Consider the following 26,802-nt stretch of genomic DNA (forward strand, 5'->3'; position numbering starts at 1 on the left):
GAGATGTTCTTTTTGCTCCTCATTCCTGTCCCGTAAAGCACTGCAGTTTAATAATACATTTATTTCTGATTTCATTGCTATGTTTATTCAAGGTGAGCTTTTCATTAAACCAGACTCCAAGGAATCTTACCACTTTCTCTTGCTCTAATGGTTGCCCATACATTTTTAAGGAGATAGGTCTGTGGAATTGCGAAAAAACATATCACTTGTGTTTTTGCTATTGATAATCTAAATCCCCAATTGTTTGCCCATTTCTCTACCTCATCAATTGCATCTTGTATTTTCTTAATCACATAAGAGACATTTCGTCCTCTTATCGAGAGAGCCCCATCATCAGCATACAGAGATTTTCCTACATTTTGTTTTATGTGAGAGAAGATATCATTAATCATTATATTGTATAATAGTGGACTGCACACACTGCCCTGTGCAGTTCTATTCTCCACTACATACACATTTGGATAATCTGTGCACACCCTTACTTGTATTTTCCTTCCAAACAAAAAAGTATATCATATGCTTTTTCCGCATCGAAAAAGACTGCTACCACTACTTCTCTGTTGCTCTAAGCTTTCCTAATATCTGACTCTAAGCACAAAACTGAGTCAGTATCCCACACTATATTAAAGAGCTTAAAAACTACTGCAAGTGTTTTGTCCTTCATGTGCTCCATCATACTGTAGCAAACCCATCTTTCCCAGGTGAAGTCATACGTGCATTACTGATGGCTCTTTCTAATTCATATAAATTAAACAATGAGTCCAGTGAATTTCCTGACGTGCCCTTTTCTCTAATATTTCTGGATTTCCTGCCATGATTTTTCTTCAGCGCTGTCTGGCTTCCAAGGTAAGATTTCAGAATTATGGATCTTCCTGAATGTTTCAGCCAGCAGTTCAGCCTTTTCCCTGTTACTGACTGTGGTTTGGCCACACTGCTCAGTACAGGTAGCTCATCATTTCTCCTTATGCCCCTATATTTCTAATCATGCCCCATATTGTACATCAGACAGCTGAGTCTCTCTCCTGATACTATTACAAAAGTTTTGCCAGTATGTGCGCTTCGCTGCTCTTATAGTTTTACTAACTATTGCTTGAGCCTTTTTGTACTGGAGTAAATTCCAAAATGAGAGATGAACTTTCATCATTCATGTCTAAAAACCATATTCCTTGTTTTTATGGCTTCCTTACAGCTAGCCTCTGTAACATCAATTGTAAAATAGGCTATAGTTTTGGTGCGATGAATGATATCTGACTTCAAATGATTTTGTTACATCATGTGCGCACGTTTTCACGGAAATCTTCATTTTGTTATTGGTTTCTGTCATATCGCTATATTTGATATAAGTCAAAGCCGACAATGTAAACATAGAGTACAAGGAAGTGGCATCGCTTTAAAAAGGCAGACACAGCACAGCATAGGCTACTTGAAACGAAATAGCGGACGCGTCTCGTGTGCATGCATTGAGATATTTCTGAGGTGGAGACAGTGCATGGAAACAAAACTGCTTTTTGAAACTCTTCCTTTTCTCATTTATTACTTTTTTGCTAGACATTTAACTCCTTTTTTTCCTTTTGTATAGGCCTATCACCATATCTTCTGTGCAGTTGACGGTATGATGTCAGTACATAGTTTCCGTGGCACCAGAATGAGCGGAACTTCTGCGTTCATCTACATGCTCCTTAGTGTTTATTTTGCAGGCGACGTTGTTGGGTACAAGCCCGTCATTATAGTCCACGGGCTATTCGACGGCTCCCGTGAGCTGGCACACTTGACCCGCTTTATCAGCAAGGTGAGTGAATTAGATAATTAATTCATAACGACTGTAAAATGTGTTGTTTGAATAAATCGCTTTCACTGGCCTGATTCGATGCAGCTGGAAGTATAGTTTAGGTTCAGTTACATGAAAATACGCACTTAGTATAGATATTGTTATTCCTCTTTTTAAAAAAAACTTAACCTCTGTATTTACAAGTGGTCCGATCTCAGACTTGTCGGACTTTCCAATGCCCTCATGCTCGCACCTACAGTATAATAGGCCTATAATGGGTAAGTGGTCTTGTAACCTAAAGGTCACAGGAACGATTCCTGCGTAGGGCACTGCCACTGTACCCTCGAGCAAGGTAATTAACCTGCATTGCTTCGGTATATATTCTGCTGTATGAGTGGATGCAATGTAAACGCTACGTAAAAGTTGTGTACTGTAGAGCGTCTGCTAAATGCCTGTAATGTAACCAAGCTAATTAACTGGGAGCTTGCACCTCGCAGCTCGGAGCGAGCTCGCTGCTCCGAGCTCTCAGATCATATGCTACCTGTCAGCTCGCACTTGCCAGAAGACATCTTGTCATCGTATGTGACTTTAATTATTGAAATGATAATGTGCATCATTGTAAGACGCAAAGGGATAGTTAAAGCTGGAGTAGACATTTTTATATTAGAATATATTTTAATATCAAATATATATTTCAATCATATATTTATATCATACTTTAATACCTGGTCATGATAAAAAGATTATTTCTACATTCAATCCAGTTAGATAAATGCCCCCTCCCACATAATTTAACAATATACTGGTTTATAGGGATGCCAAAGAGCTTCAGAATGGATGCAGAGAAAGAGAGTTTGATGCAGTCTAGTGCTTATTTACGACTGTGACATTCTATGTTTAAAAATACTGTGATGTCCCTGTACAGTATTGATACCATTCAAAATGCTAAATATGACATATTATGAATGTATTTTGCACTGTAGCTATAGGCCTTCATACCATTGCAGAAAAAAAGTTCTGTTCTCTCCAGTTATCTGAGCTCTCACTAACCTCCACTTCTCAGTCACATCCAGGTACAAATGTGACAGTGATTGACTTGTTTGACTACGAAGCCAGCCTAATGCCAATGTGGAAGCAAGTGCAGGGCTTCAAACAAGCTGTCCGCTCCATCCTGCAAAACGCTGTGGACGGTGTCCACCTCATCTGCTTTTCCCAAGGTCTTTACTGCATGCATGTCTGTTTTTAATAAGAATACTACAGCAAAATAATGGGTTACCTATGCATGTACTTCCTCTCTTATTCTTTTGATCCTTTCTCAGTGTCACAATGTAAAACATCTGTTGGGGTATCTTTAGAAATAAATTCACTTCTTGAGGAGTCAGCTTCTCTATTGTTTCTTCAAATTTAACATGTTGCCCTCACTTCTATTCAATTCAAGTTAATCTCTCTCTCTCTCTCTCTCTCTCTCTCTCTCTCTCTCTCTCTCTCTCTCTCTCTCTCTCTCTCTCTCTCTCTCTCTCTCTCTCTCTCTCTCTCTCTCTCTCTCTCTCTCTCTCTCTCTCTCTCTCTCTCTGCACCATTTTTTTTACAGGTGGATTGGTGTGTAGAGGAATTGTCTCCACTCTTCCAGACCACAATATTCACTCATTTATTTCGCTGTCTTCCCCACAGGGGGGCCAATATGGAGGTCAGTATTAAACATTCACCTCAATAATAACAATAAAATGACATGGCAGTCCCATTAAGCACAGCCAATACACATGATAGTCAATACTAACATGATCATTGCATGTTGTATGAGTTTGGCTTTTTAATATTTTTAATAATTTATACCTACTGCTTCTCCTCATTTTCCTCTTTGGCACCAGAGAAGTGGTCGAAACATTACAGTGAAATAAAGTGTATTTTTTCCTTTGCTTCAAATGTTTCTCACACCTCAGAGCTACATTTGCTCTTTAATACAATTAAATGTTTACCTATGTTTTGCCCTCTCCTCACACAGATAAGTAATTTTTTTTCTGCTGTCCAATAGCATAGATGTGAAGCTCACAGGTAAGTTATTTTCACATTAGGTTGGGCTTTCACACTAGGTTGCTTTCACCTACACTACCATTCAAATGTTTGGAATCACTTTTATCATTTTTATATATTTCAATATTTTACATTGAAAGAAGCTGATACTTTTATTCACCAAAGTAGCATTAAATTATTAAAAAAATACAGCCAAGACATTGATAATGTTATTGTGAATAACCATTACTGTTTGAAATGACAATTCAATCTTTATGATTGCAAAGCACCATTTTCAGCAGCCTTTACTATATTGACAGCACACTGTGTTACCTCATCCTTAAAGGAGCAGTGTGTAGAATTTAGCGGAACGGACTTGGCAGAAATTGAATATAATATTCATAAGTATGTTTTAACTAGTGTATAATCCCATGAAAATAAGAATCGTTGTGTTTTCGTTACCTTAGAATGAGCCCTTTATATCTACATAGGGAGTGGGTCCTCTTCCACGTAGGTTGCCATGTTGCACCACCATGTTTCTACAGTAGCCCATAACAGACAAACGGCTCTAGAGATGGCACATTTGTGATGCCTGGGTACCTTTCAAATTATCTGTGTGTAATACCACACGTGTTGTTTACGGCGTTGTCGCCCTTTTTAGCACAGTCTGGCTTGAATGACAATCCATTTATTCAATGGGTGAGAGTATAAGCTTTCTAACAATGTATAATATGTCTAATTTTGCTTTTGGAATAGCATTTTATTGGTCAGTGTAATCGAAAGTTATCATCGCATTCACTTACGTAGTCACTCTGTGATAGCAGTAAAATAGCGCTGCACCTAACGAAACATTGTTAACGATTTTTCATAATTTCTTGGAAAATACAATTATTATTGAGGACTTCTGGGCATAGCTAAGCGATATGTTTGCTGATAGACCTAGCTGGCATCGTTTTCTGGTGTAAGACAGAAGCGGATAGAAATATGTCATTGATTTACTGTCTGTCTCTATCTATTGAAAACAGATTTCATCATTGCTATGTAAGTATTACTGCTCAAAATATTTCGGTTATATAGGCCTACATTATTTTTTAAATTGAGTGTCTTTAAATAGGTTAGTGGTATTTTATAATGAGGATATTTCACACGGTAATGTAAGCGTTAATTAGTAGGTATTTACCATGCAAAGCAGCTAATGTTAGCCAACGTTAGCAATAAAACGCTACCACAATGCGGAATAATAAACAATCATAATTGCTATCTTACTTGTAACCTATGACCTTTGGTTTTACAGACTAACTAAATGCAAATTATAAATCTATCAAGGAACCTCATCACTTGACACTTGGCTACTCGATGCGGTCGTATTTTGAGTGATGAAGGCTATTTTGTGTGTGAGATTGCCAATAAACTGAAGATTTTATACAAAGGTGTGCACTACTGTTTTGAAAGAAGAGAGCGAACTGGATCTAACCAGGACAGAAAGAGCAGTGGAAGGCCCAGATGCGTGACTGCTCAAGAGGACATGTACATCAGAGTCTCTGGTTTGAGAAACAGACACCGCACCGGTCTTCAGCTGGCAGCTTCATTGAATAGTACTCGCCAAACATCAGCAACATCTGCAACTGTGCAGGGACGACTCTGGGATGTAGTAATAATAGTAATTGTAATTAGTAATTATCAATGTCTTGAGTGTAACTTTTGACCGATTTAATGCTATACTGGTGAACAAGAGTTTCAAAAAGTATCAATTTCTTTCTAAAACATAAACATTTCTCAGTGATTCCAAACTTTTGAACGGTAGTGTATGTTGGGTCAAATTCACTTATGATGAATTGGAATTTTACACAAGATGTCTCATTTCCATGTTCATCACAGACACAGAATACCTGAAATATGCTTTCCCAAAGTTCCTAAAGAGACTGGTTTATAAAATCTGCTACCGCTCTGTGGGACAAAAGCTGTCCATCTGCAACTACTGGAAGGGTGAGAATGGACGATCCTTTGCATTCCTTTGAGTCAGGGTATGTAATCCTTGAGGGTTTCTTTCCTGTATAAGGTAAAGGGTTGGAACAGCAACACCAATATTCTTGTTAATGCGTTTTTGACTCACTTTGCTGTGAATACAGATGAGGTTTTCTCTGATTCTCTTCCAGACCCCCACCACATAGACCAGTATGTGAAAGGCAATGATTATCTTGCATTGCTGAACAGTGAGAGGCTTAACCCCAGTGCAGCAGGTAATAAACTCTTGGTGGTTTTAACCTCATCAGTGAAAGGCTCAACCTCTAAATTAGTTTTTAACTGCACAGGACTAGTTGGTACATTATAAATTCAAAATGGTTAGGAATGAAAATGTTAAAATCCATTCTGAGGACCAGCTGCCCCTTTACACAATCATATTTTTAGTGTGTGTAAGGTTACAGGTGTAATTTGTATTTTGAAACAGTGATAGACACCTCATTATCGATCATGAAGTTAATGTCAGTATCGATTCGCATTTAGTCACATTCTGGTAAATAGACGTACGTGGCAATGACTGGGTACTAAGTCTGCGTGTTCATGCTATACCTCTATTTTTGTTAGTTTGGAAGAAGAACTTCCTGCGTATTAAGAAACTGGTGTTGATCGGAGGACCAGATGATGGTGTCATCACTCCTTGGCAGTCCAGGTTTGTAAGCACTCTCTTTTTTCTCTTTTTCGCAGTATTTTTCTGACATCTTAGCTCTCCCTGTATTGTCTAAGATCTCATTTGTTGATAACTAAGTCTCCTTCCAGCCCTCTCTGCATTTCTGAGACTTTATGTCTCTGTGTGACCCACTTGGTGCTGAGCTCATACTTATGCTGTCTTTCTCTCAACAGCCATTTTGGGTTTTATGATGAAAATGAAGAAGTTGTTGAGATGAAGGACCAGGATGTGAGTCAAATGTTGTTCACCTTTATGATGATGATGATGATGATGATGATGACGACAATGTGATGATGATGATGATTATTATTATTATTATTATTATTATTATTATTCATAATATTATTGTATATTTAAAGAATTCACTGACATTTATTTTCTTCATATAACAGGTGTATGTGAAGGATGTTTTTGGGCTGAAGACACTGGATGCCAGAGGAGACTTGGTTGTGTGTGTGTTTCCCGGAGTGAAGCATACCAGTTGGCACTCCAATGAAGCAGTGTACTATGACTGCATCGATAAGTGGCTCACATAAAGCGTGATCATTGTGACAACAAAATAAAACATGTTCTGCACATATTACTGCTGAGTGATCATGTTTACATGTACATGCAAATGCATACACGGAAAACATGTTTTTTTCATAATTACTTTGTTTATGATATAATAGTTAATCATGATCAAAATATAACAAGATAATGCACTTGATTAAATAAAAACTGTCCTTAACTTATAGCAATTTAAAGGAAAGTTCTAGTACACAGACTATAGTCACATTATTTTTTTTTCCTATACAGTTTAATTTCACATTTGTTCATTCGAAAAAGTGACCCTACTGCAGTTTCTGATGTTTGTTATTAAGGTTACAGGTTGTGGTAAATTACAGGAGTGCAAATGGAATGAAAGGGGAGATTAAATGCTGCAACGCAATATATGTGTACTGTATTTAGTTCTCCTGTACTGTAATGGCGGGCTAACAATTTCTTGTCCATTGGAGAAATAAAGTTCCTGCATTTGGGAGTCTATCATGCAACCAAAAACAAAATGACTTCTAGCTTTACTGTATGGACCATATAGGCTTGGACACAATTATAACTAAGTTCACTGATAAACAACCATGACATTCTAGTTCATGTGATCAAGTATTTTCAAGTAATTACATTGTTTTGCCTCCCTTTGAGAAATAAATATTATGTATTGTACTTCACGCTTTTTGTACTGAATTTATTAAGTGTTATGATGCAGGGCTGGGGGTGGCCACTGATCAACTGGTGAACAGACAGAAAAACAACAATGTTTTGCTTTCTGTCCTTGCCCAAAAATTACAACTCAACAGAATTCTCGCCAGACAAGGGAAAATGCCAATCTGGCAACCAAACACCTCCTAGGCAAAGTAATAACAAAGACCCATAAATAAAAACCTGCAAACACACACATCACTTGTCCATAACACAGAATTCTCACCAAACAAGGAAAAAGGAGCAATCTGGCAACCAAACATCTCTCAGGCAAAGTAATAATAAAAACCTATAAACAAAAACTTGCACATACACACACACCGCACTTGCACGCACAAATGGCACTTGCACCCACACACAGCACCACACCCCCAAGGCCAAGGCTCCTTCCCCTAGGCTTGTGCACCAGGCCTTTTATCAGGTCCAACGATTAGGTAATAGCTGTAGCGAATAGCATGCAGCACAGCTGTCGCCATACCTGTGTGTGGGGCCAGTGCTGCCCCCTGGTGGACAACATCCCAACTGTTTCCCTGGTACGACGGTGTGTGAACTGTAGAACCCCAAGTTTAAAAACATTTTCCTTTGTTCTGAATAAGTGATTGCTAATTTTAATTTCTATTTTTCATTTTGCAAAAATTAGAAATGTATTTATGTATTGCACCATTAATATGAACCAAATATATCTCAATACTTTGTAGAATTGTTTTAAAACTGTCACCTGAATCTGACCATACAAATCAACAAAATGGGCTAAAGTCTGAATAAGATGAAGCAGGGACATTTGCCTATGGGCTGTTGTGCTGTTTTTCTGCCACTGCAACAGATAAAGCAATCTGACTTTGCTAATCCCTCTTTCAGTTAGTGAATAACCTGTGCCTCATGGAATTGGGAAGGGTGTGTACATGTATGTACTATTTTCTATGGAAATTATTAGCAACGCTAAGAGACTACAAATTATATTAATTTACTTTCATGTGAAAAGTGGACAACTTTGATATTTGAGGAAGCGTTTGACGGCACGTAGCCTACTGCATTTGCACACATGAAACAAAACTCATCTTTCCCCCCTATAAACCATGTTTTCTCATACAAAAAAACATTTTGACAGCAATGCGTGTGAGTAGCAATTGCCGGAGTGAAATTCTGAAAACGCCTTTAAGGACAACTACGTTGTACCCTGGCCATAACAGGTATTGTTGGTGACGTCAGCAAGGTATACAACTCGTCCGGCTCCTTGCGTGCACAGTTCCTGATTGAAATTGTAAGCAACTTCATTTTCTTCCTATCGTAAGCCTTTCGCGACATTGTTTTTCTAATTTTTTTCTCGTGGAAGTTGGGTCAGTTTAAACATGAACTACCTTACAGTTTTGGACGTCTGAAACTGTACACGTTTACGGTAGAGGATGTGAGTTTCCGTGTTTGACTAGAGAACGCGAGACTGAAGCCAGATTTGAAAATGCCGTATTAGAAAGTAGCCTATGCGTAATGGTGATTCAAATTGGTTTTGAATTAGGCAACTTATTATTTTCGATATTCTGTACCAAGTTTTGAATGTTTTTTGTGCTTTAGGGCATAAATATGTGATGATTTCTTCGCTGAAAACTCAAAACAAGAACACCTGGCGTATTGCAACAGGGACCAAGAAGTCGACTGTGAGTGCGGAGCATAAATCAAATCTGGGGTCGTCGCAACCTACGGCAAGAGAGTGAAAAGACTGATTGTTCAAGCCACGTCGTAGGTTGAGGTCGCACATATCTACCGGAGTTAAAAGGTAAACTGCTGAACTTCTCTGCGTGATAGCATTGCTGTTCCGGATATAATCACTGTCTAAGAAAAGGTGAACATTAAAGCTAATCTCAATTATGAACGTGACAATGTGACCGTGTGTCAGAAACCGCGATAGTTGGTGGCGGCAGGGGCTGAGTTTTCCGAACAAGTTGCTATTGATAGTTTGCGTTTACTGGCAGTGGGCTTCAAGGTCGCTGTGAGCCGCAGTGTCTGTATGCAGTTTACTACTGTCAACATGGACTCACAGTTGTGTGTGAAAGCACTGAACAAACTCGCTGAGGCAAGATCAACAAAGTGCAGCATAAAAACCCAAATCGGTCAATTGCTCTCACAAGTGGAGCAGCAATACAGTCCAGTTAATAATCATAACCCCGCAAATGAACACGAATTAAATTTTAAATGACAATTCTATTCACCGTGGAGAGAGGCGGCACTGAATATGTTTAAAACCATAATTTATTATTAGTTTAATAATGAAGGTTCCCCAGTTGATTGACTTGACTGAAACATTACGTTTCCACTCAAACTGGATGGAAAATAGCAACCTATTAGAGAACAAATTAATTCTGATCATCAGGAACTTTGACAAAATTACTCTCGTTGCATCATATAGGCCTCCTGTGCATGTGTTTATAGCTCTCATTGCCTGAGACTCCTGTGGAGAAATTTCAGGATATAATTTGTATAGCATATCAAACAACAGTTTGTTCTTTTCTTTTCTTATTCAAGACACTCATCTTATTCAAGATATTAACCTAAACTTAATTTAAGGACAGTTTTTAAATCTCCTTGTAGCTACAATGACGACAAGGGGCAAGGACAAGGGGTGTCGTATATGTGGAGGGGCTCTACATGGTAACCAAAGGCGATGGCTGTTTGGAGGTCAGAAGAAGGGTGGTCAGCCACAAACTGCAAATGATTCCCACTCGAAAGGAAGTCTGGCGAGTTCTTCCTGGAGCAGCCCATTGGGTGAGAGAGAATGTCAAAATTCCACCAGTGCATTTTTATAATTCTCTACATGACAAGAGGAATTTATGAACAAAAACATTGATTTGATGTAATACAAAGGCTCCGACCTAAAATAAATTTATAAATAACTTATTTATTTATTGGAAAGGGATAGTGATGCCTAATTTTATGAGTTGTGATTACACACACACAGACACAGATGCACACACATACACTCACACACACACAATAGTTCATATTGTTATCTCTAAAAAAAAAAGTTCTGTAGGTACAGGAATGTATTAAAGTTTGAAGTTATCGTTGTTCTCATCCTGTCATCTTTGTTCTTTTCCTCTCAGGAAGCACTCTTTCACTGGGCTCATCTCGCTCTCTCTCAAAGTCTCCCTCCCTGTCATCCCTCACTAGAGGAGGTGACTTGCTTGCTATTCTAACACACATATTAGGGCATACTGTACCAAGGGGAGATAGGCGGGGGGAGTTTTTGTGTGGGAAATGTGTGTCGGTTTTAGAGAACATATTTAAATTTGACACTGTCATTGCTCGAGTCAAAGTCTTATCACTGGAGAGGCTGCAGAAGCTGAATCAGGAGAGGAACAAGGTCAGAACGTGGGTGTGCAGTGTATACAGGCAGCACAACCCCCAGGATCAGAAAATGGGAGGGGGCTCCAGCGAGGAAGAGGATGGAGAAGGAGGTGGTAGAGAGACAGGTGTAGGGGATGGATATAAGGAGTTGCTGAGGAAAAATATGGCTCTGTCTGAATTTGAATGCTGGTCAGAAAAATGGGACTCCTGTCCCTATTTCAGGAGAACGGGTAAGAGATGCAAGAAGGGCAAAAACTGTGAAGGGTGTGACTCTCTGAGGGTGTCTGATTCGGACTATGAGTCAGTATGCGGAGTTCCCCGTCGCCTACCCTGTCGTTCTTTCTCCCCATTGCCCCTCTCTCGGGATAAATCCCAAAGCATGCCACTGCAGTGGTCAAGAGTATCATCTGTCAGCTCCAGTACACTCTCTCGGGGTAGCTCTTGCTTGTCCTTACCTGGGCCTTCTCATGCGGACTCTGTCCAATCCCTGGACTCGCTGGATGGTAATGACCCCTTCGATTGGTCAGAGGAGCCCTCTGTTAACTTGGAAAAAATGCTGAGAGAGTTAAAACATATAATGGCCAGGCCAGTCAGCTCTCCAGTAGGGAGCCGGATTCCAGTTTTGGACAGAATGAAGAGAGGTCTTGCGGAAGGTGCAGCAGATCCATCGCAGATGACAGTAGCCAGGGTGCTGAGTTTTGGAGAGGGGGATGATCTGGGAGAAGAAGTGGATGGAGAGACCAAAGATGCTTTGACTGAATTGAGAGATGAATTTATCCCTTTACACAGAGAGGTAAGGACACGGGCTCTAAAAGTTTTATTCATGTTGATTTCCAAACCAGAAACCCTTCTAATAATAACATTACGTCAGAGCATAAACATTCTTTTCAAACCTTTCCAAACGAAATTGTTTCATCACTTGTTAAAACGAGCACATTACATTACATTACAGGCATTTAGCAGATGCTCTTATCCAGAGCGACTTACACAACTTTATACATAGCATTTTACATTGTATCCATTTATACAGCTGGATATATACTGAAGCAATGCAGGTTAAGTACCTTGCTCAAGGGTACAACGGCAGTGTCCTTACCCGGAAATCGAACCTGCGACCTTTCGGTTAGCCCAGTTCCTTACCCACTGTGCTACACTCCGTCCTGTCCTGCCCATAGTGACCTTTATTAGTATTTTATTAATCTGTGATTTTCCATCTGATGTGAGTGACTTGACTGACAGCTGCAGAATAATTCATTGTTAATTACCAACTGAACTTCTCTACATCTGCTTCTGCTAATCTTTGCATGCAGGTTAAACAGCTAGTATAGGCTTTTGTACATCTCCTTTCCCATTTTTTATACAGAGAAATTCAAGTCAGATGCACATTGCTATCAGGCAGCTTAAAGCACAATTGGATCAAGCTCTTGCACACATCAAGACCCTGGAGTCACAACTCAAGAGTGCAAGCACACCTACACGGAGTGAAGGCGGTCAGTCAAATGAATGGACCGTGGTGAGTATTGACAGTTGTGGAAGAAAGCGGGCATAGTCGCATTGTCATTTTCAAAATTGTTTATGTTTTCAAGCGCTGACAGTGTTATGGACTGAGCTGTAAGCTGTTGGCTTTAGCTCACAGTGCTCTTGTACAGTGTTGTACAACCTAGTATCATGGCTATACATTTTGACATCCTATAATTTACCAAGCAGACCGTGTTTAGCCAACCACTAACCCCAATGCAACTCTGACTGACAGAGGCCACTGGTGTCAAATTGTCTGAATTTACTGTGCAGACTTTGCAGCAGAAATTTATAGAATTTCACACAAATCAATAAAAAGCAGATCCTGATCCCCAGTCAAATTCAGTAGTCAGAAAAGTAGTCAACCTTTTTACAGGTTACATGCTTCAGAAAGTATGCAACAATATTGAGTGTACTTTATATTTGTTTATTTTTTAGCGCTTTATTTTTGCGCTCAAATTATTTTTGACCCATAGCATACTGAGAGTGGCTTTGTGGCCCGTAGACCTTTTTTCTTTGTTCTAGTGTGTGCTATTGCAGCACCCGGTGTTATCTGCATGTGTAGCATTCAGTTTCACCACTCTCACATAGTTCCCTAAGTTTTCCAACCTCAGACATTCCCCCATACACATAAATGCAATGTAAGAACTTCTTATGTAGTATAATTACTCCAGTGCCGTGCTGTTCCAGCAGTGATAGGTGTGTTATGTTGTATAGAAGGTGTGTCTGTGGTCTGAGGGTGCAGTAATGCATGCACACGTACACACACCACACCCAGGAATCTTCCCCTACCAGAGGAGTTTGCCCCAGGCTGAAGTAGATCTAGTGAAGGAAATCATTTGCAAATGTCAAAGACAAATGTCTCAGCTTTGGACTGTGGTATACTCTCTCTGTGTATTCTATAAAAGCTTCAGTGAAGCTTGTTTCTACTGATGTGATCAAACATGCACAGATATAATATACATAGGTGTTATAATGTTAACACGTAGACGTAGGTTTGTACAGATAGCTCATAAATGACAAGTGATACTTGTGTTTGATATGCATATTGTGTTATCCTACATGCGCACACATACAAACAGAGAGAGAGAGAGAGAGAGAGAGAGAGAGAGAGAGCATAACCTCATTTGAACATTGTGTGAAACTTGTATTTTTTCAGCCCCCACACATGGACAGTGAGAAGATGCTGCTTCAGACCATGGGTGACACACTGCACTGCAGGGAGAAGGTCATACAAGTAAGCAATGTCGTGAGTGTATAGCTATGCTATATGTGGATAGCTATGCGTGTAAAAGCTATTTGACCATGACTTAACTCGTATTTCATTTATAATTACTCCTGTTTGTATTATCCAGGTGTAGTCTGTAATGGCTTTAAAAGGCTGGCATAAGACACATGTCCACGGGCTGTTATCAGAGATTTCTGTTATTTTTATCTTGCTATTTAAATATTTGAATTCCTGTGATAGAACTGATCAGTTTATTATTGCAAAGAGAGAAACTGCTATGTAAAATATTGGAGTTTCTGTTTGGAGTGTTACATGTTTGTTTCATGTTTTAAAATCTGTGTTGTGTGCAGAATCTTTGCTGTTACCTTAACAGGAGAGACTGAAAATGCAAATAAGCCAATTTTCTAGAAATGCTCAAGCAGCGTATTCTCATTCTTTCTGTGAAATTCATACAAAATGATGCTTCTGCTGTCAAGTCCATTTAGCAATCGAATGAAGCTTCCATTTATTTTGATTGTTTGGCTATAGCTTCCTTCCCCTCAGTCCTGACATTGCTTTGATTGACCCTACCCACTGTGCCCTTCAGGACTGTATGGCTTGCATCACTGAGCTGTGCATTGGGGCTGGAGTCAGTGCAGACGTCAGCAACAGGCTGATAGACGAACTGGCGAACACACTTAAAACCATTCAGAGAGACTCTGAGGTAACACCACCACCATTGTTAGGAATATATTTTTGTCTGTTTTGTAAATATTGTGTGTGTTTCAAATATAAGTTTGGGACATGTTTTGTATATTTTGTGGTGTATCCAAGTAGAACACAGACTTTGGGCTGTGAAGCTTCCTGCAGTCTCATAACAGATTTGGCCATGACAGTGCCAACTGTGACTGGCAGCATGAGCAACTCCCCTGGCCAATTGGGTGTTTGAAAGTTGCCTGGGCCTGCTATATTTAAGGAGCACAGTCCTCTGGCACAATGGCTGCATATCTCAAGTGATGGGCTCCACAGTGAAAAGACTAAAAACTCTGAGACAATGGTAGCAACAATGCACTTTTAGAAAGGACTAGTCTCTCTCCTTTCTTGATTCGGGAGGTTTTGCAATGGTAGCAAAGGCCGGCAAATATTATTTGGCATTCCACATTGTGAGAGAAGGAAAAAAAGTTGGTGATAAAAAACCATTTGGAACAAGTAAAGTCTTAATATTTTAGCGCTGTAAAATGTAAAATGTGTGTACTATTGCTTGTATCTGTGTCTGTTCTGAATGAGTATCTTGGTGCTTGTTGGGGCACGCTACGTGTCTTCCCTACCAGCGAGCCCTGGAGTCCAGGTTGTTGGAGCTGAAAGAGAGGGAGCAGGGGATGGAGAGAGAGATGGAGGCTCTGAGACAGGCTGCAAGTGAGAGAGAGAGAGATCTGAACATGCTAAACACGGTGTTGCTGTGTAACCAGGACATCATCAATGTGAGTGGGCAAGGCTCGGGCCCAGTCTCAGGCCTTTTAATACACTCTTCTGTTGAACCACATTTTTTCCTCCAATCTCATTCTGGAGACCCATTACAAGACCTGGTTTTAATTCAATTTGCATTTAAGTACAGTAATTGGGTTTGATTGTGTTCATTCAGTACCTGACAAAATGAAATTGCTCTTCTCACTATTGCGACAAAATGGTTTTTGATATATTTGCACATATATTAACCTCTCAGGTTAACTGATTGACGGCAGGGAATGAAACTCCGCTTGTGTAGTGGGTCAAAGGACAGGTAGGCTTAACAAACACTGTCTCGGCGCATGCAGTTTATACAGTCCCGTCACTCCTCCTCTCTCAGGAGCTGCGGGTGGAACTGGGAGAACGGGACAAAGTGCAGAGGGAGGAGCAGCAAGAGACGGAGGTGCGGAGAAAGCGAGACCAGGCCATGGCAGCCCTTCTGACGGAGAAAGAAACGCTCACTAGCTGCCTGAAGGAAGCGCTAGAGAGCTCTCGGAGAGATGTTCAGGTCAGAATATACCATCACCTGGTTTCACTTTTAAATGAACCCACACGTATAATATATAGCACTTTCCTTAGTCCTAATGACTAAAGATGTCATTGTTTGTAATTATTCCATCAAATATAATTATACTTATTCCGGCTGAATCTTATACGGAAAATGTATTTAACCCCCTCCACAGGCTCTTTCAGACTCTGTGATTGGCCAAGGGGTGTCGGGGGGTGGGGCTGAGGGTGCTCTGGCCTGTCAGCTCAAAGAGAAGGAGACATTGCTTGCAGGCTGGCTGACAGACAGAGAGGAGGAGAGTGCTACTCTGTGGCAGGAGGTTACACGACTCACTGAAGTCCTGAACGACAGTGAGACACTGATGCAGGTGTGTATGCAAATTATATGGTGGCAATTCATCACTTGTTTATTTCATGCATTATCTTCCTCTCTATCAAACATGGATGGAGGTCTGATACTACAACTGATTTGACCCTTTTTAGATCTTCCTTCTCGCTGCCACTATCTCTACAAAGCGCTTTGGCACATTGGACATTGATGCCATACAAATAAACTGATTTGAACTGACATGACATAATCGTCATGACATGACACGAGAACTCTGTTCCACTAAGCCACTCAGACAGACTGTGCATTTGATTAAAATCGTTTCTGGACCACAAGATTGATGAGAGTCCAGGTGGTTCTTTTTCGTGATAGGTTTGAAGTGAAATCTTGTGTGTCAGGCATTCATTTTTAGGGTTTAAAGGAATCTTAATACTGATAAAGTCCCACGTATCTGTGTTCATACTGTGGCCTTTATGTTCACGATTTGGGTTTCCAAACTGACCACTCCCTCCCTTCCCATAGACGCAGAGAGCCAGTCACAGTGAGACCGTGTCCACACTATCCGAGCAGCTGAGAGATGCACAGGAGGCCCTGCGGCAAAGAGCGAGAGAGAGCAAGGAGACTGAGAGGAAGCGACAGAAAGAGAGAGAGGAGAGAGAAGGGGAGCTGAGGAAACTAAGGCAGAGTCTGGAGAAGAGGGATGAGCTAATACAGGTATGTGACGCTCTTTGTTACTGTGTATGAATGCATACCATTGTTATATGAATGTGTGGCAATGCTATAATAGAGATGATGATCTCTCCCTCTTGTTCTCTCGCTCTCTCTTTCTCTCTCTCATTCTCTGTGAAAAAAATAGCAAGTTCTCTTGGACTCTGAGCAGCGGGACCAACAGCTTATGGAACTGCAACAGAGAATCCTGACCAAAACAGCACCTCAGACTGCCCTTAAACACACGCTATGAGGGTGAGGGGAGCAAAGATCCAGGGAAAAGTTGCACTACTTGCTATGCACCAAGTATTTGCTTCAATATGCACACACAGGCTATTGGACTTGTTCCAAGTGTACGTTTTTCTGAATGCAATTTACTATCATGGGATCTTAACACTTGCGCAAGAGAGAGGATTGATCACAGTTTTGCATTCTGAATCAATAGTAAAGTTTCAAGGGGATTTATTTCCTTTTTGTGAATTTTCTGTTTTTATTGAAATTGGTGGAAATTCATGATGCATTTACAGTGGTCTGAAAAAAGGATCATTGTGTTTATTAACAATGTGATGCTGAATGGGCCGCACGGCGGTTGCAGTGGGTAGCACTGTTGCCTCACAGCAAGAAGGTTGTGGGTTCGTATTTCAGCTTGGGCCTCTCTGTGTGGAGTTTGCATGTTCTCCCCTTGGGTTTCCTCCGGGTACTCCGGTTCACCCCCACAGTCCAAAGACACGCAGGTAGGCTAACTGGAGACTCTAAATTGCCCATAGGTATGAGTGTGTGAGTGAATGGTGTGTGTGCCCTGCGATAGATTGCTGGCCTGTCCAGGGTGTAATCCTGCCCCTCGCCCAATGCACGCTGGGATAGACTCCAGGACCCCCCGGGCAGGGGCAGGGCAGGGCAGTGACCCTCCCCAGGACAAGTGGGTATAGATGATGGATGGATGGATGATGCTGTATGAGTATGTGGTAAGATTCACTTTAGACCCCTGTTACTCAAATCACGGCCCTTGAGGTCCAAGAACTACTGGTTTTCCACCCTCCCTCCCTTTACCTGCGTGTCAATACAGTCTGGCCAATCAGAAGCACTAATTGTTCAGTTATTTACCTGGGGGAAAAGAAAACCACGACTGGATTTGGATTCGAGGTCCAGATTTGAGTACCCATGCTTTAGACTTTAAGTTAGCTTCCAGTATAAAGATACCTCATTGATACTGGAAGCAATACCAGCTCGTAAAACATTAATTTGGGTGGCCTTTCCATGCTCTTTTCCTTCTATTCATGTTTGTCATTTAGAACACCAGTGTTCTGGGGTTATGTCTAGTAGTGAATGAATGGTTTACTTTCACTGTTTAAATTTATTTTATTTTTAAATCAACAGTAACTTGCTTTAACCAATTAGCACAAGCACAGCATCCAATTGATTATATTTTATGGAAGCTGCTTTAAGAGAACAGTCTCACAATCTGTGCTTTAACAATGCCCTAATAACTTATGGCAGGGCTGCCCAACCCTGTTGCCAGAGACGTCCTTCAGCTTTACATTTCAACCCTAAATTGGCACACCTGATTCTACTAATTAGCAATTCAACGAAGTCTCTATCTGTTGAATGAGGTGTGCTTTGTCAGGGTTGAAATGAAAACCTACAGGACGGTAGATCTCCAGGAACAGAGTTTGGCAGCCCCGACTTTGGGAATCGCAAGAGTTGTTGCACAGTTTGTCCTGTTGATGGCATAGTTACGCTTTGATACTGTGCTAGGGTCTAGGGTATATGTTTGGGCCATAGAATACCTAACAAGACCGAGCAGTCTAGAAATGTGTAAATTATTTTGCTTGGTTTGATTTTGCACATTCATGTTTTTTTAATTTGGGATTTTAACAGGGAATTTGAATACACTTTGTGATATTCCGTATTGTATATACAGAAATTTACAGAAAAGTCACATGAAAAAAAATCCTAAACTCCTCAACTTCCTCACTTTTGAATAGTCAGCATGTCTTATTACTGTTATCAGTGGGTGGTAATTACACATGCTTATTTTCATTACTTTTTAAGAGTATCACTGCCATACTTTGTCAATGTAGTTCACAAATGGAAACACGCACACACACACGCATAGTATGGGTAATGACAGTTGTTGACAGATTTTATACTGTACCTTTTAAAAGACAGTGTACACTCTAAATACCCGACAAGTACCTATGCAAGCAATGACTTGAATCAAACAATTAAGTCATTGTAATGGAGGTAGAATGAAAACTAGCGGACCCTGCAGTTTTCCAGCACTGACATAGTGCTTACTTGCTCTTTATCATTTTAAAATAACACACTTAGTTGCATATTAAATTGTAATGTGCCAAGAAGCAACTATGAGCATAATTTTATTCCAATGGTAGTCTCCAAAATCTAATAATCTTCAGGGCAATGATCCTCAGAAAAAACAAGATGGTATGCTATGAAATTACTCATAGGTTGTAACACACGTTTCCGTCTTTCTGGATTCATTAAATTTTTTTACAAATCCAGTATGTGTCTGTTTTCTTTGATTTAAAAAAATGCAGTTTTGGTCGTGGTCAGTTACACTACCTAAAATCCTTGAAAGTGAGACCTTGTGTGTCTGCAGGTCATCATTCCAGAATTTAATTAATAACTGGGAATGGATTTACAATGTTTTGTAAAATCGGAACCTGTCACCTCCTAGTTCCTAATTTACTCAATGCGCGTGCAACACAATCTTCAATTTAATTTGGAAGTACCTAGCTGACCGGCCTGCCTTTGTCACTCGACTCACGTTACCCAATCACAATCTGTTCCGATGTTTCCGGTTACTGGAGGAACTGTTGCTTTGGTGACGATGCTTTGATACTTAAGAGAACGCGACGTTGCTGAGAGAGAGATGAGTTTCATTTATGTTACTTTCATTTAAACCATTTATTCGAGCTATCATGATGGTTATGCTACTTAAAATCTGCAGAATTAATGTATAATGCTATAATAATATTGATTTAAAATTTCCCAACTATTTCTTTTTCTTTAAATTTTAACTATTTGAATTAATGCATAAAATATTTAGCTTTTATTGCTAGCGGACTTTTAATACATTTTAATTTTAATTTACATTTTATGCATTTAGCAGACGCTCTAATCCAGAGCGGTTACACTGTAAACTGATCTGTGCAAATAGTTATTATAAAGCCACTCACTCATAAAGCCTTCTGTGTTCAGCATATAGATTTGTTATTTTACAGCGGTTATATTTTGGAATTCAAAATTACTGGGGCATACGATGGAGCCAGTCTCAATTGCATCGTTGACCATCGGGCCGCAGTCTTGGCGAGAAAAAACGAAGCATTCTATCAGTCTTGCGGAGAAACTGATACGGCAGTCCGATGCCAGAAAGTCCAGCTCTGCTAGTCCGTGTCGGCCACGCAGCTGCACATTAGGCCTACTTTCTCATGTGAATACTCCTGTCCCTTTGGAATTAAATGAAACTGAAAAAAACTCAAGGAAGGACAGCGACAATGTCAATAATACACAATCAAGCTACAAGGTCAGACCAATGTCTACCGGGACTACGGTGAGTGACTCTGCAGTGGATATGTATAATCGGTGTTTTGATTAATGTTCAATTGTTTGCCCTTCACCCAGTTCCATTTCAGTTGTTGTAACGAAAGTCTAGCTGGTTATACCCAAATTAATTTTTTTTTTCAAATGTGTTAATTTCACAGTTCCTTCTTTTTTTCTCCAGCGGTTCAATCTAGCCTCCGGTCCATTAGTTGCCCCCTTTCCCCCACCCTGTTTGAGGGAGCAGTGCGCAGAGGCCAGTGTGAGGGCTGCTGGGGAGTACATGCGTGAAGTCAGAGGGGTGGAGGGGCAGTTACGTAAACAGGCTTGCAGAGTTGGTCAGGAAGGCATAAAGCTAGAGAGGGAGAGGGCATATTTGGAGAGAATGCTGAGATCCCTAAGGAAAGACCTCCTTGTGAACCAGAAAAGTGTGGAGGAGAGGACCCTGAGACCACCTACCACAGAGACGGTGAGAGGGGTGTCATCTGTATTTTCAGTCTCTTTTCATTATTCACCTAACTGAGTGTCTTTATTATAGTGGCATTTCACAGAAGTAATTATTGGGCTGAGCTATCCATTACCACCACAAAGCACACAATGCTTGGACTGTCAATGCGACAAAGAGCATTGACCTGAATACGTGGGCAGTCCAATTTAGAAGTCAATACTGGCCAGTCCTCTGTGTTGTAGTTACGGCAAAGCTGAAGTGATTTATATTGATGAAGAAATGACAGATTGCCTGCTATTCTCTTCGGCTGGTCACAGGGCAGAGATGGCGCAGACAGCCTGCTGGATTGCGAGAAGAAGCAGCTGTCTGAGCTGAAGATTCAGCTGGAGGGCGCACTGAGAGACACACTCACACAGCTGCAAGTACTGACAACCCTTACACAAAATAGGAATTAAACAAGACAAATTACAAGATTAGAAATAGTCATGAAGTTTAGTCAACTACCTTTCGCACAGTTGAACTGCATTAACACATCAAGTGTCAGCATCAGATTCAGGATGTCTTTTCCAGTAAAGGTTGCTCCTCTGCACATCCTGCCAACTACTGTAAATATTTGATGACCTACAACCTGTTAGCGCACATTGTCACCTCTGTCTCTCTGCTTACTCTCAGGCCCTCAGTCAGTGCAGTAAGCTGTTACTGGAGTGTGCTAGTGAGAGATCCTGTGTTTTGGATCTTCTCCCACACAGTGGATATCATTCAGCTGGCGGTCGCTGCACCCCTTCCCAAGTTACTATGAAACCCGACCCCACAGGACCCTACACCCCAGGTAGTGTCATGGCTATATTACACTATTCAGCTGAGATTCAACTCGTCCTTTTTCTCTGCCCATGCATTGAAAATGCATGCTCGCACACTGTCTAGGATGCACAGAAGTGCAGCAACTTATGGTGGATGTATAGAGATATGTTCTGAAGCTCAAGTAAATAAAAATGAAAGCACATTGAAATTCTTTCAATCTGTTTTTACATACTTGGAAGACTAAAGAATACAGCATACATTACCCATACTTTTGATTCATTGAGGTCTTTTCTATTTGACAATAATTATTCAAAGGGTGGCTGGCCAAGTATTTTCTTCAATGTTACACTTCTGCATCTGCTCTCATCTAGAACAACCTACTTTTTTGCATACAGTCCATTTGCAAAGAAGGATACATATTGAAGCAATTTAGTTTAAGAATCTTGCTCAGAGGTTCAGCAGCAGCATCCACAATTGGGATCAAACCCGCAACCTTTGCATGAGCCCAGTTCCCTAAAGTTCGTGGAGTGGGGGTGATGTAAATGCATTCTGAAACTAGTCAATTTTGCACACCCACATACCTTTTCGTATGTATTCATCACTGTGCTTAGCAGTACATACTATTGAGCTCACTGTATGCAAGTATGCATTTTGGCAAACAGTCTGTTGTCTCTTGTTCTGACAGAATGTAAGCAGGCAATGGAATCTTCAAGCTTGGCCCTCACCCAATCACAGCTGCTCAGGGAGCAGATTCGCTGTTTGATTGGTGAGGCCATTGCACAGCAAAAATCAGCTCACCAATTGGTGAACGAAGGGCTGGTGAAGAAAATAGCCGAGACTGTCAGCCTGAAGGTATGGGGAAGATGTTAAAGGTGCAACAATGTGGGCTAGTATGACAACATTGCGATTTCTGTTGCAACTGACAGTTTTTTCATGTCAGAAATTCCAGTTGAAGCAGTTTGACATTTGTAACCCATAACACCGCAACAAAACTCCTCTTTCATCTCCCTCTGTCAGCAACACCTCACACTCAGCTCAGCCTCAGCCAGGCAGGCCATTTACCGCAAGCAGAGACAGCTGAACTGCATTCAGCACAGCCATGGCAGAGCACTGGTCAGTGTGTGTGTGTGTGTGTGTGTGTTCTAGGCTCTGCATTCTAGGCTTTGACCAAATGTCCAGTATATACATGTTGTATATTGTGTCACATGGAATGGAATTTGAAATGCTGTATTTTCAAATATTAAAAATGTTGTTTTTCATGTGATTGCTGCCCTGGTCATGGTAGTGGATGACCCTCTTTGGCCTGTTTGTCTTTATTGCTTTGACCAGGGTCCTGTGTCCAGTGGAGATCTGATGTCCAGAGAAAGACTTGACAGGCCATTAGTGCAGGTCTACCAGCGACACCCTGGTACTCAGTTACCAGAAGCCATGCACCTCATACAGGTAATATGACCTAAGAAAATGTGTGGCAGTGAACAATGTATTTGAGAAACTGATGAAGCCAGCACACACCATGGCAGGACAATTAATTTCATTAACATTTCTTGAGCACGTTTACTGTTTTAGCAACACTTGTTCCAAGGGCGTCAACAATTTAGTCTTTTATTTTCAGTTTGTGTTAATCTGGCAGAAGTAAAAAATACATTAAAATACATTTTCAAGTGATATTATCACATTTATATTTATTATTTAACACAATTCTAAAATGGCCCACTATTACGGATGGCTTATTAAAAAGGCTGTTGTTAGACAGAAATCAGAAGTGCTTGCTGGAGCACAGGTTATCATCTTGCTGTCCCTGGCAAATACAGCTGTGTTCTCTTATCTTATTTTGCATGGCTTCAGCAAAGCACGTGCCACCTCAGAGTAAATTCCACAGCCTGTTTGCCCTCTCCTCCTCAGGGTGGCGCTGTGGTTCGGCAGTGTCTGCTGTCGTCCGGTGGGGAACTGGCTCAGCTGCGTGGCACTCGGCTGAAGTTAATGGAGGACATGCGAGGGAAGGGGGCGGCGGCCCAGGTGGACTCTTCCATCGTGAGGCTGCGCCGTCGCCTGATAGACCGTCGAGTCATGCCTTCTTTTTTTCTACAAGGCACATCTGCATAGGGTATTTCTCCAGACAAATACCCTGGTCCGTGCCACTAGTATTTCTTCATCAGCAGTAGCTGCAAATTATTAAAATTCTGTGGAACAATTCCTGGAGGTGACACCTCAGGAACATGTTTGGCAAGTATACCAAATGTTAAAATGTATAAAGGCTTGAGAACTTGGGCCATACGGTAGGCTGAATGTATTATACAGATCCTGGCCCCCAGTGTATGATGGCTGTACTCACAAGCTACCTCTTAATAATGGAATTTTGGTTTGTTTCTCAATCATACCTAGATATTCAACCAAAGAAACCTGTTGCTACAATAAAATTATCACACACAGAATTAATAGCAGAAGTAGTCTTAAACATCATGATTATATAGAAGTTATTTCATGCTATGCAAGTATGGCCAAATGCTACCCAAAATATTCATCAAGTGTGTTGAGGTGTGATATTTCAAGTTCTTGTGTTAAACTTTACGGTTATATTTTTGCAGTATTATGACAGTGTTGAGAGTTTGGATTTATATTTCAGTTTCAAATAATCAGGCTCATGTCAGGTTTTTGGCATGCTAGAGGGCTGTATTTGTGAGGGTGACCCTTCAGTTGTTGATAAATTGTTAAAAGAGTGTCCATGTTTTTTGCCTCCTTGGCATTACTGATAGGGCTATGCATGTACAACAACCATGAGCTGCCCTATAGTGCAGAAAGTGGATTTAACTGATATAAATTAAAGTTTGTACATGTATCCTTTCCTGAACTGAACCATGGAAATAAGCAGCCACAATATGTGTATCAATGGAGACAGATAGTGGTGACAGCTTCCAGACTTCTGCCAGGCACATGCCTGTCTTGTTAAAAATGAATGCGCTTCCATGCATGTTTAATAGCACACTGCTTCTCTTTATACCCACTACTATAAACTGGAATAAACTGCATCCTTCATTCATTAAATTCCATGTTACAATAGGAAAATTATGTTGATTTCTAAGCATTTAGCTGTGACATGGCATCCCCTTGATCAGGGGTTCTTATTCATTTCGAGTGGAATAGAGGACAGCTGTCATTAAATGCTCTTCATAAAATGCTTAAGACAAAATGCTGTATACTGACAGAAGAATCAGGGGCTTGGTGTGCAAAAAGTGCATAAGTGCAAACGCTTTGGTCCTTAGACCTTCTTCAGTGCATAAAAAACAGGACAAGCAATATCTATCCCCAGTCCTATAAGTAGCTTAGGTAATTGGTACAAGAGGTGTCTCTTGAAATAATCAGAAAAGAGGGTGCTTCCTAATCATGGACCAGTCACATGACAAGCAAGGAAGCCATAAATTGCGTGGCATATAAGGACATATACAAGGTGTTCTCATGTTGATAAATACATTGCATGTTCATGCTTATGCACTTTTGAGCACAAAATTTGTATTTTTTAAAAATTTGCATTCATGCATGTGAGTAATAAAAATAGTTTTAATTGCTTAAGTGTAAGTCTGCATTGTGCGGTTCTCCGTACAACATAACAAGTAATAATCAGAATTTTTTATATCTACCATTCAATTTAAACTAGTTCTAATGTTAATGAGCTTCGTTTAGATGTGTCAATGAAGGTAGGGTAACATTTGTGTTGCAGCTGACTTAAAGGGTCAAGAACCCAAAGAAGAAAAAACTGAAAACAATGTGCATGAGATTATGGAGTAGTTTTATAATTATACCTTTATAACTCTGTCATGATACATGGTTGCAACAATGGCAAGAAGCTGATGACTGTATGCATTGTGAAGCACTCCTTTGAAATCACCTTCCTCAAATGACAGGTGACAATGTATCCATCATACCTTACAATTACAATTGCCATAGTGTCACCATAGTTTGAGACCTGTATGTACCTGGACACACCACAAAGTACAGGTAACACCTTTTTGTGATGCAGTTTGTTAATTGGGTGTAACTGGCTAACTACCATAATGGAACAATGGAATGGAGGCACCCTTAATACCACTTTTAACCCCAAACTATCCTGATATATTGAGTTCATCATTTAGATGCTACCTGTTACCAAATCCTCATTTAAAATTATGTTCAAATATGGCAGACTGTAGATGCTTGTTTATTAGCTATCACTGTAAAGAATTATCAGACCAGTGCGTTATTCTGTTTGGTGCAGCAATATTTAGTGAATCTGCATTTTCCACATGTACAGTTTAATGCCCAATAAGTGAAGTAGCTACAATGAACATGCAAAATGCTAATTTTGCACAGCTGGGTTTGGTATGTGTCACAATTAGGCACTTATTGATTAAACTATAGTATGTAGTTCTGTATGCTACTTACTGGTACAAAGTCTCAGATTCTTACAAGAAAACTTTCTGTCGTTACATTTCGTCAAATTTATATACCATTAAAAAGACAGACAAGTTGGAAAGAGTGGCAAAGTCTAACTGTAAATGTACTGTCACTTTATACAACAGCAAAACATAAAATCAGCAAAAACTTCACCCTGCTTCAGCATGTTTTTTAGATGCTAAAGAGTGATAGTAGAGTGGGTTGGATGCATCCTTTTGGGGCTTCGCTTCAAAGGTAAAATTAGAGGAAGCTGAAATGTTGTCATTGCTGTTTGTTTGTCCATCTTCCTGTGTCTTCTCATTTGAAATGCATGAGCAGGATCACTGAGCTGTAATATGTACACAAGTCAGCATACACAAACATCACAAGGCTTAAGCTGACTTACAGTACAGTTGATCTAACAAGTTGGCCCCTACCCCATTTAACTCCCACGTCATCCACCTCCCTTGTTTACCAGTCACAAGATTCCAGGTCACTTGACAGTCCTACTGCTCAACTTTATGTCTTTCATTAAGAAATAAAGAAATCAGCTTCTTTCTTCACAACACTCCATCTCAGTTCCATCTCAAGTAGAAAGGCATGAGCACACAATGCTATCCAGGAATGCTGCATAGGAACATTGAGCATAGTATATCTTTTTGACAGTCCTTCTTAAATAACAGCAGCACAATCAATCAATTTTTTGTCAATCACATTGCATTTGTATATTGTATATGAAATGTGCTACATAAAGTCTGATTGATAA

General features: G+C 40.3%; 3 protein-coding genes across 6 annotated transcripts; all 3 read left to right on the forward strand.

Annotated features, from left to right (window-relative positions):
- The first annotated feature begins 1,412 nt into the window (after positions 1-1,412).
- On the forward strand, positions 1,413-7,050 carry LOC135262886 (lysosomal thioesterase PPT2-A-like). The gene is made up of 8 exons (XM_064350266.1): positions 1,413-1,789; positions 2,832-2,985; positions 3,360-3,455; positions 5,657-5,764; positions 5,935-6,018; positions 6,365-6,449; positions 6,641-6,695; positions 6,860-7,050. Exons 1-8 carry the CDS (start codon positions 1,613-1,615, stop codon positions 7,001-7,003), a joined length of 903 nt encoding a protein of 300 aa, XP_064206336.1. The 5' UTR covers positions 1,413-1,612; the 3' UTR covers positions 7,004-7,050.
- A 1,775-nt stretch (positions 7,051-8,825) lies between these two features.
- On the forward strand, positions 8,826-19,341 carry si:ch73-95l15.5 (interaptin). 4 transcript variants are annotated; one of them, XR_010332350.1, is made up of 13 exons: positions 8,826-8,967; positions 9,276-9,477; positions 10,290-10,463; positions 10,802-11,838; positions 12,409-12,558; positions 13,723-13,800; positions 14,378-14,494; positions 15,102-15,251; positions 15,617-15,784; positions 15,960-16,151; positions 16,634-16,825; positions 16,968-17,413; positions 17,445-19,341. XR_010332350.1 is itself a non-coding variant. In XM_064350361.1 (12 exons), exons 3-12 carry the CDS (start codon positions 10,295-10,297, stop codon positions 17,070-17,072), a joined length of 2,358 nt encoding a protein of 785 aa, XP_064206431.1. In that variant the 5' UTR covers positions 8,826-8,967; positions 9,276-9,477; positions 10,290-10,294; the 3' UTR covers positions 17,073-19,341. The 4 variants fall into 4 exon arrangements, 3 of the variants coding, with proteins under 3 accessions (XP_064206431.1, XP_064206446.1, XP_064206439.1); XM_064350361.1 differs by having other exon boundaries at positions 16,968-19,341; XM_064350376.1 differs by having other exon boundaries at positions 8,857-8,967; positions 9,342-9,477; positions 16,968-19,341.
- A 121-nt stretch (positions 19,342-19,462) lies between these two features.
- On the forward strand, positions 19,463-26,673 carry tektl1 (tektin like 1). Its single transcript, XM_064350492.1, has 8 exons — positions 19,463-20,393; positions 20,565-20,849; positions 21,146-21,250; positions 21,501-21,657; positions 22,315-22,481; positions 22,647-22,742; positions 22,959-23,072; positions 23,532-26,673. Exons 1-8 carry the CDS (start codon positions 20,103-20,105, stop codon positions 23,730-23,732), a joined length of 1,416 nt encoding a protein of 471 aa, XP_064206562.1. The 5' UTR covers positions 19,463-20,102; the 3' UTR covers positions 23,733-26,673.
- The last annotated feature ends 129 nt before the right edge of the window (positions 26,674-26,802 follow it).

The sequence above is a fragment of the Anguilla rostrata genome, chromosome 1 (genome assembly GCF_018555375.3).
Source record: "Anguilla rostrata isolate EN2019 chromosome 1, ASM1855537v3, whole genome shotgun sequence".
NCBI classification, from domain to species: Eukaryota; Metazoa; Chordata; class Actinopteri; order Anguilliformes; family Anguillidae; genus Anguilla; species Anguilla rostrata.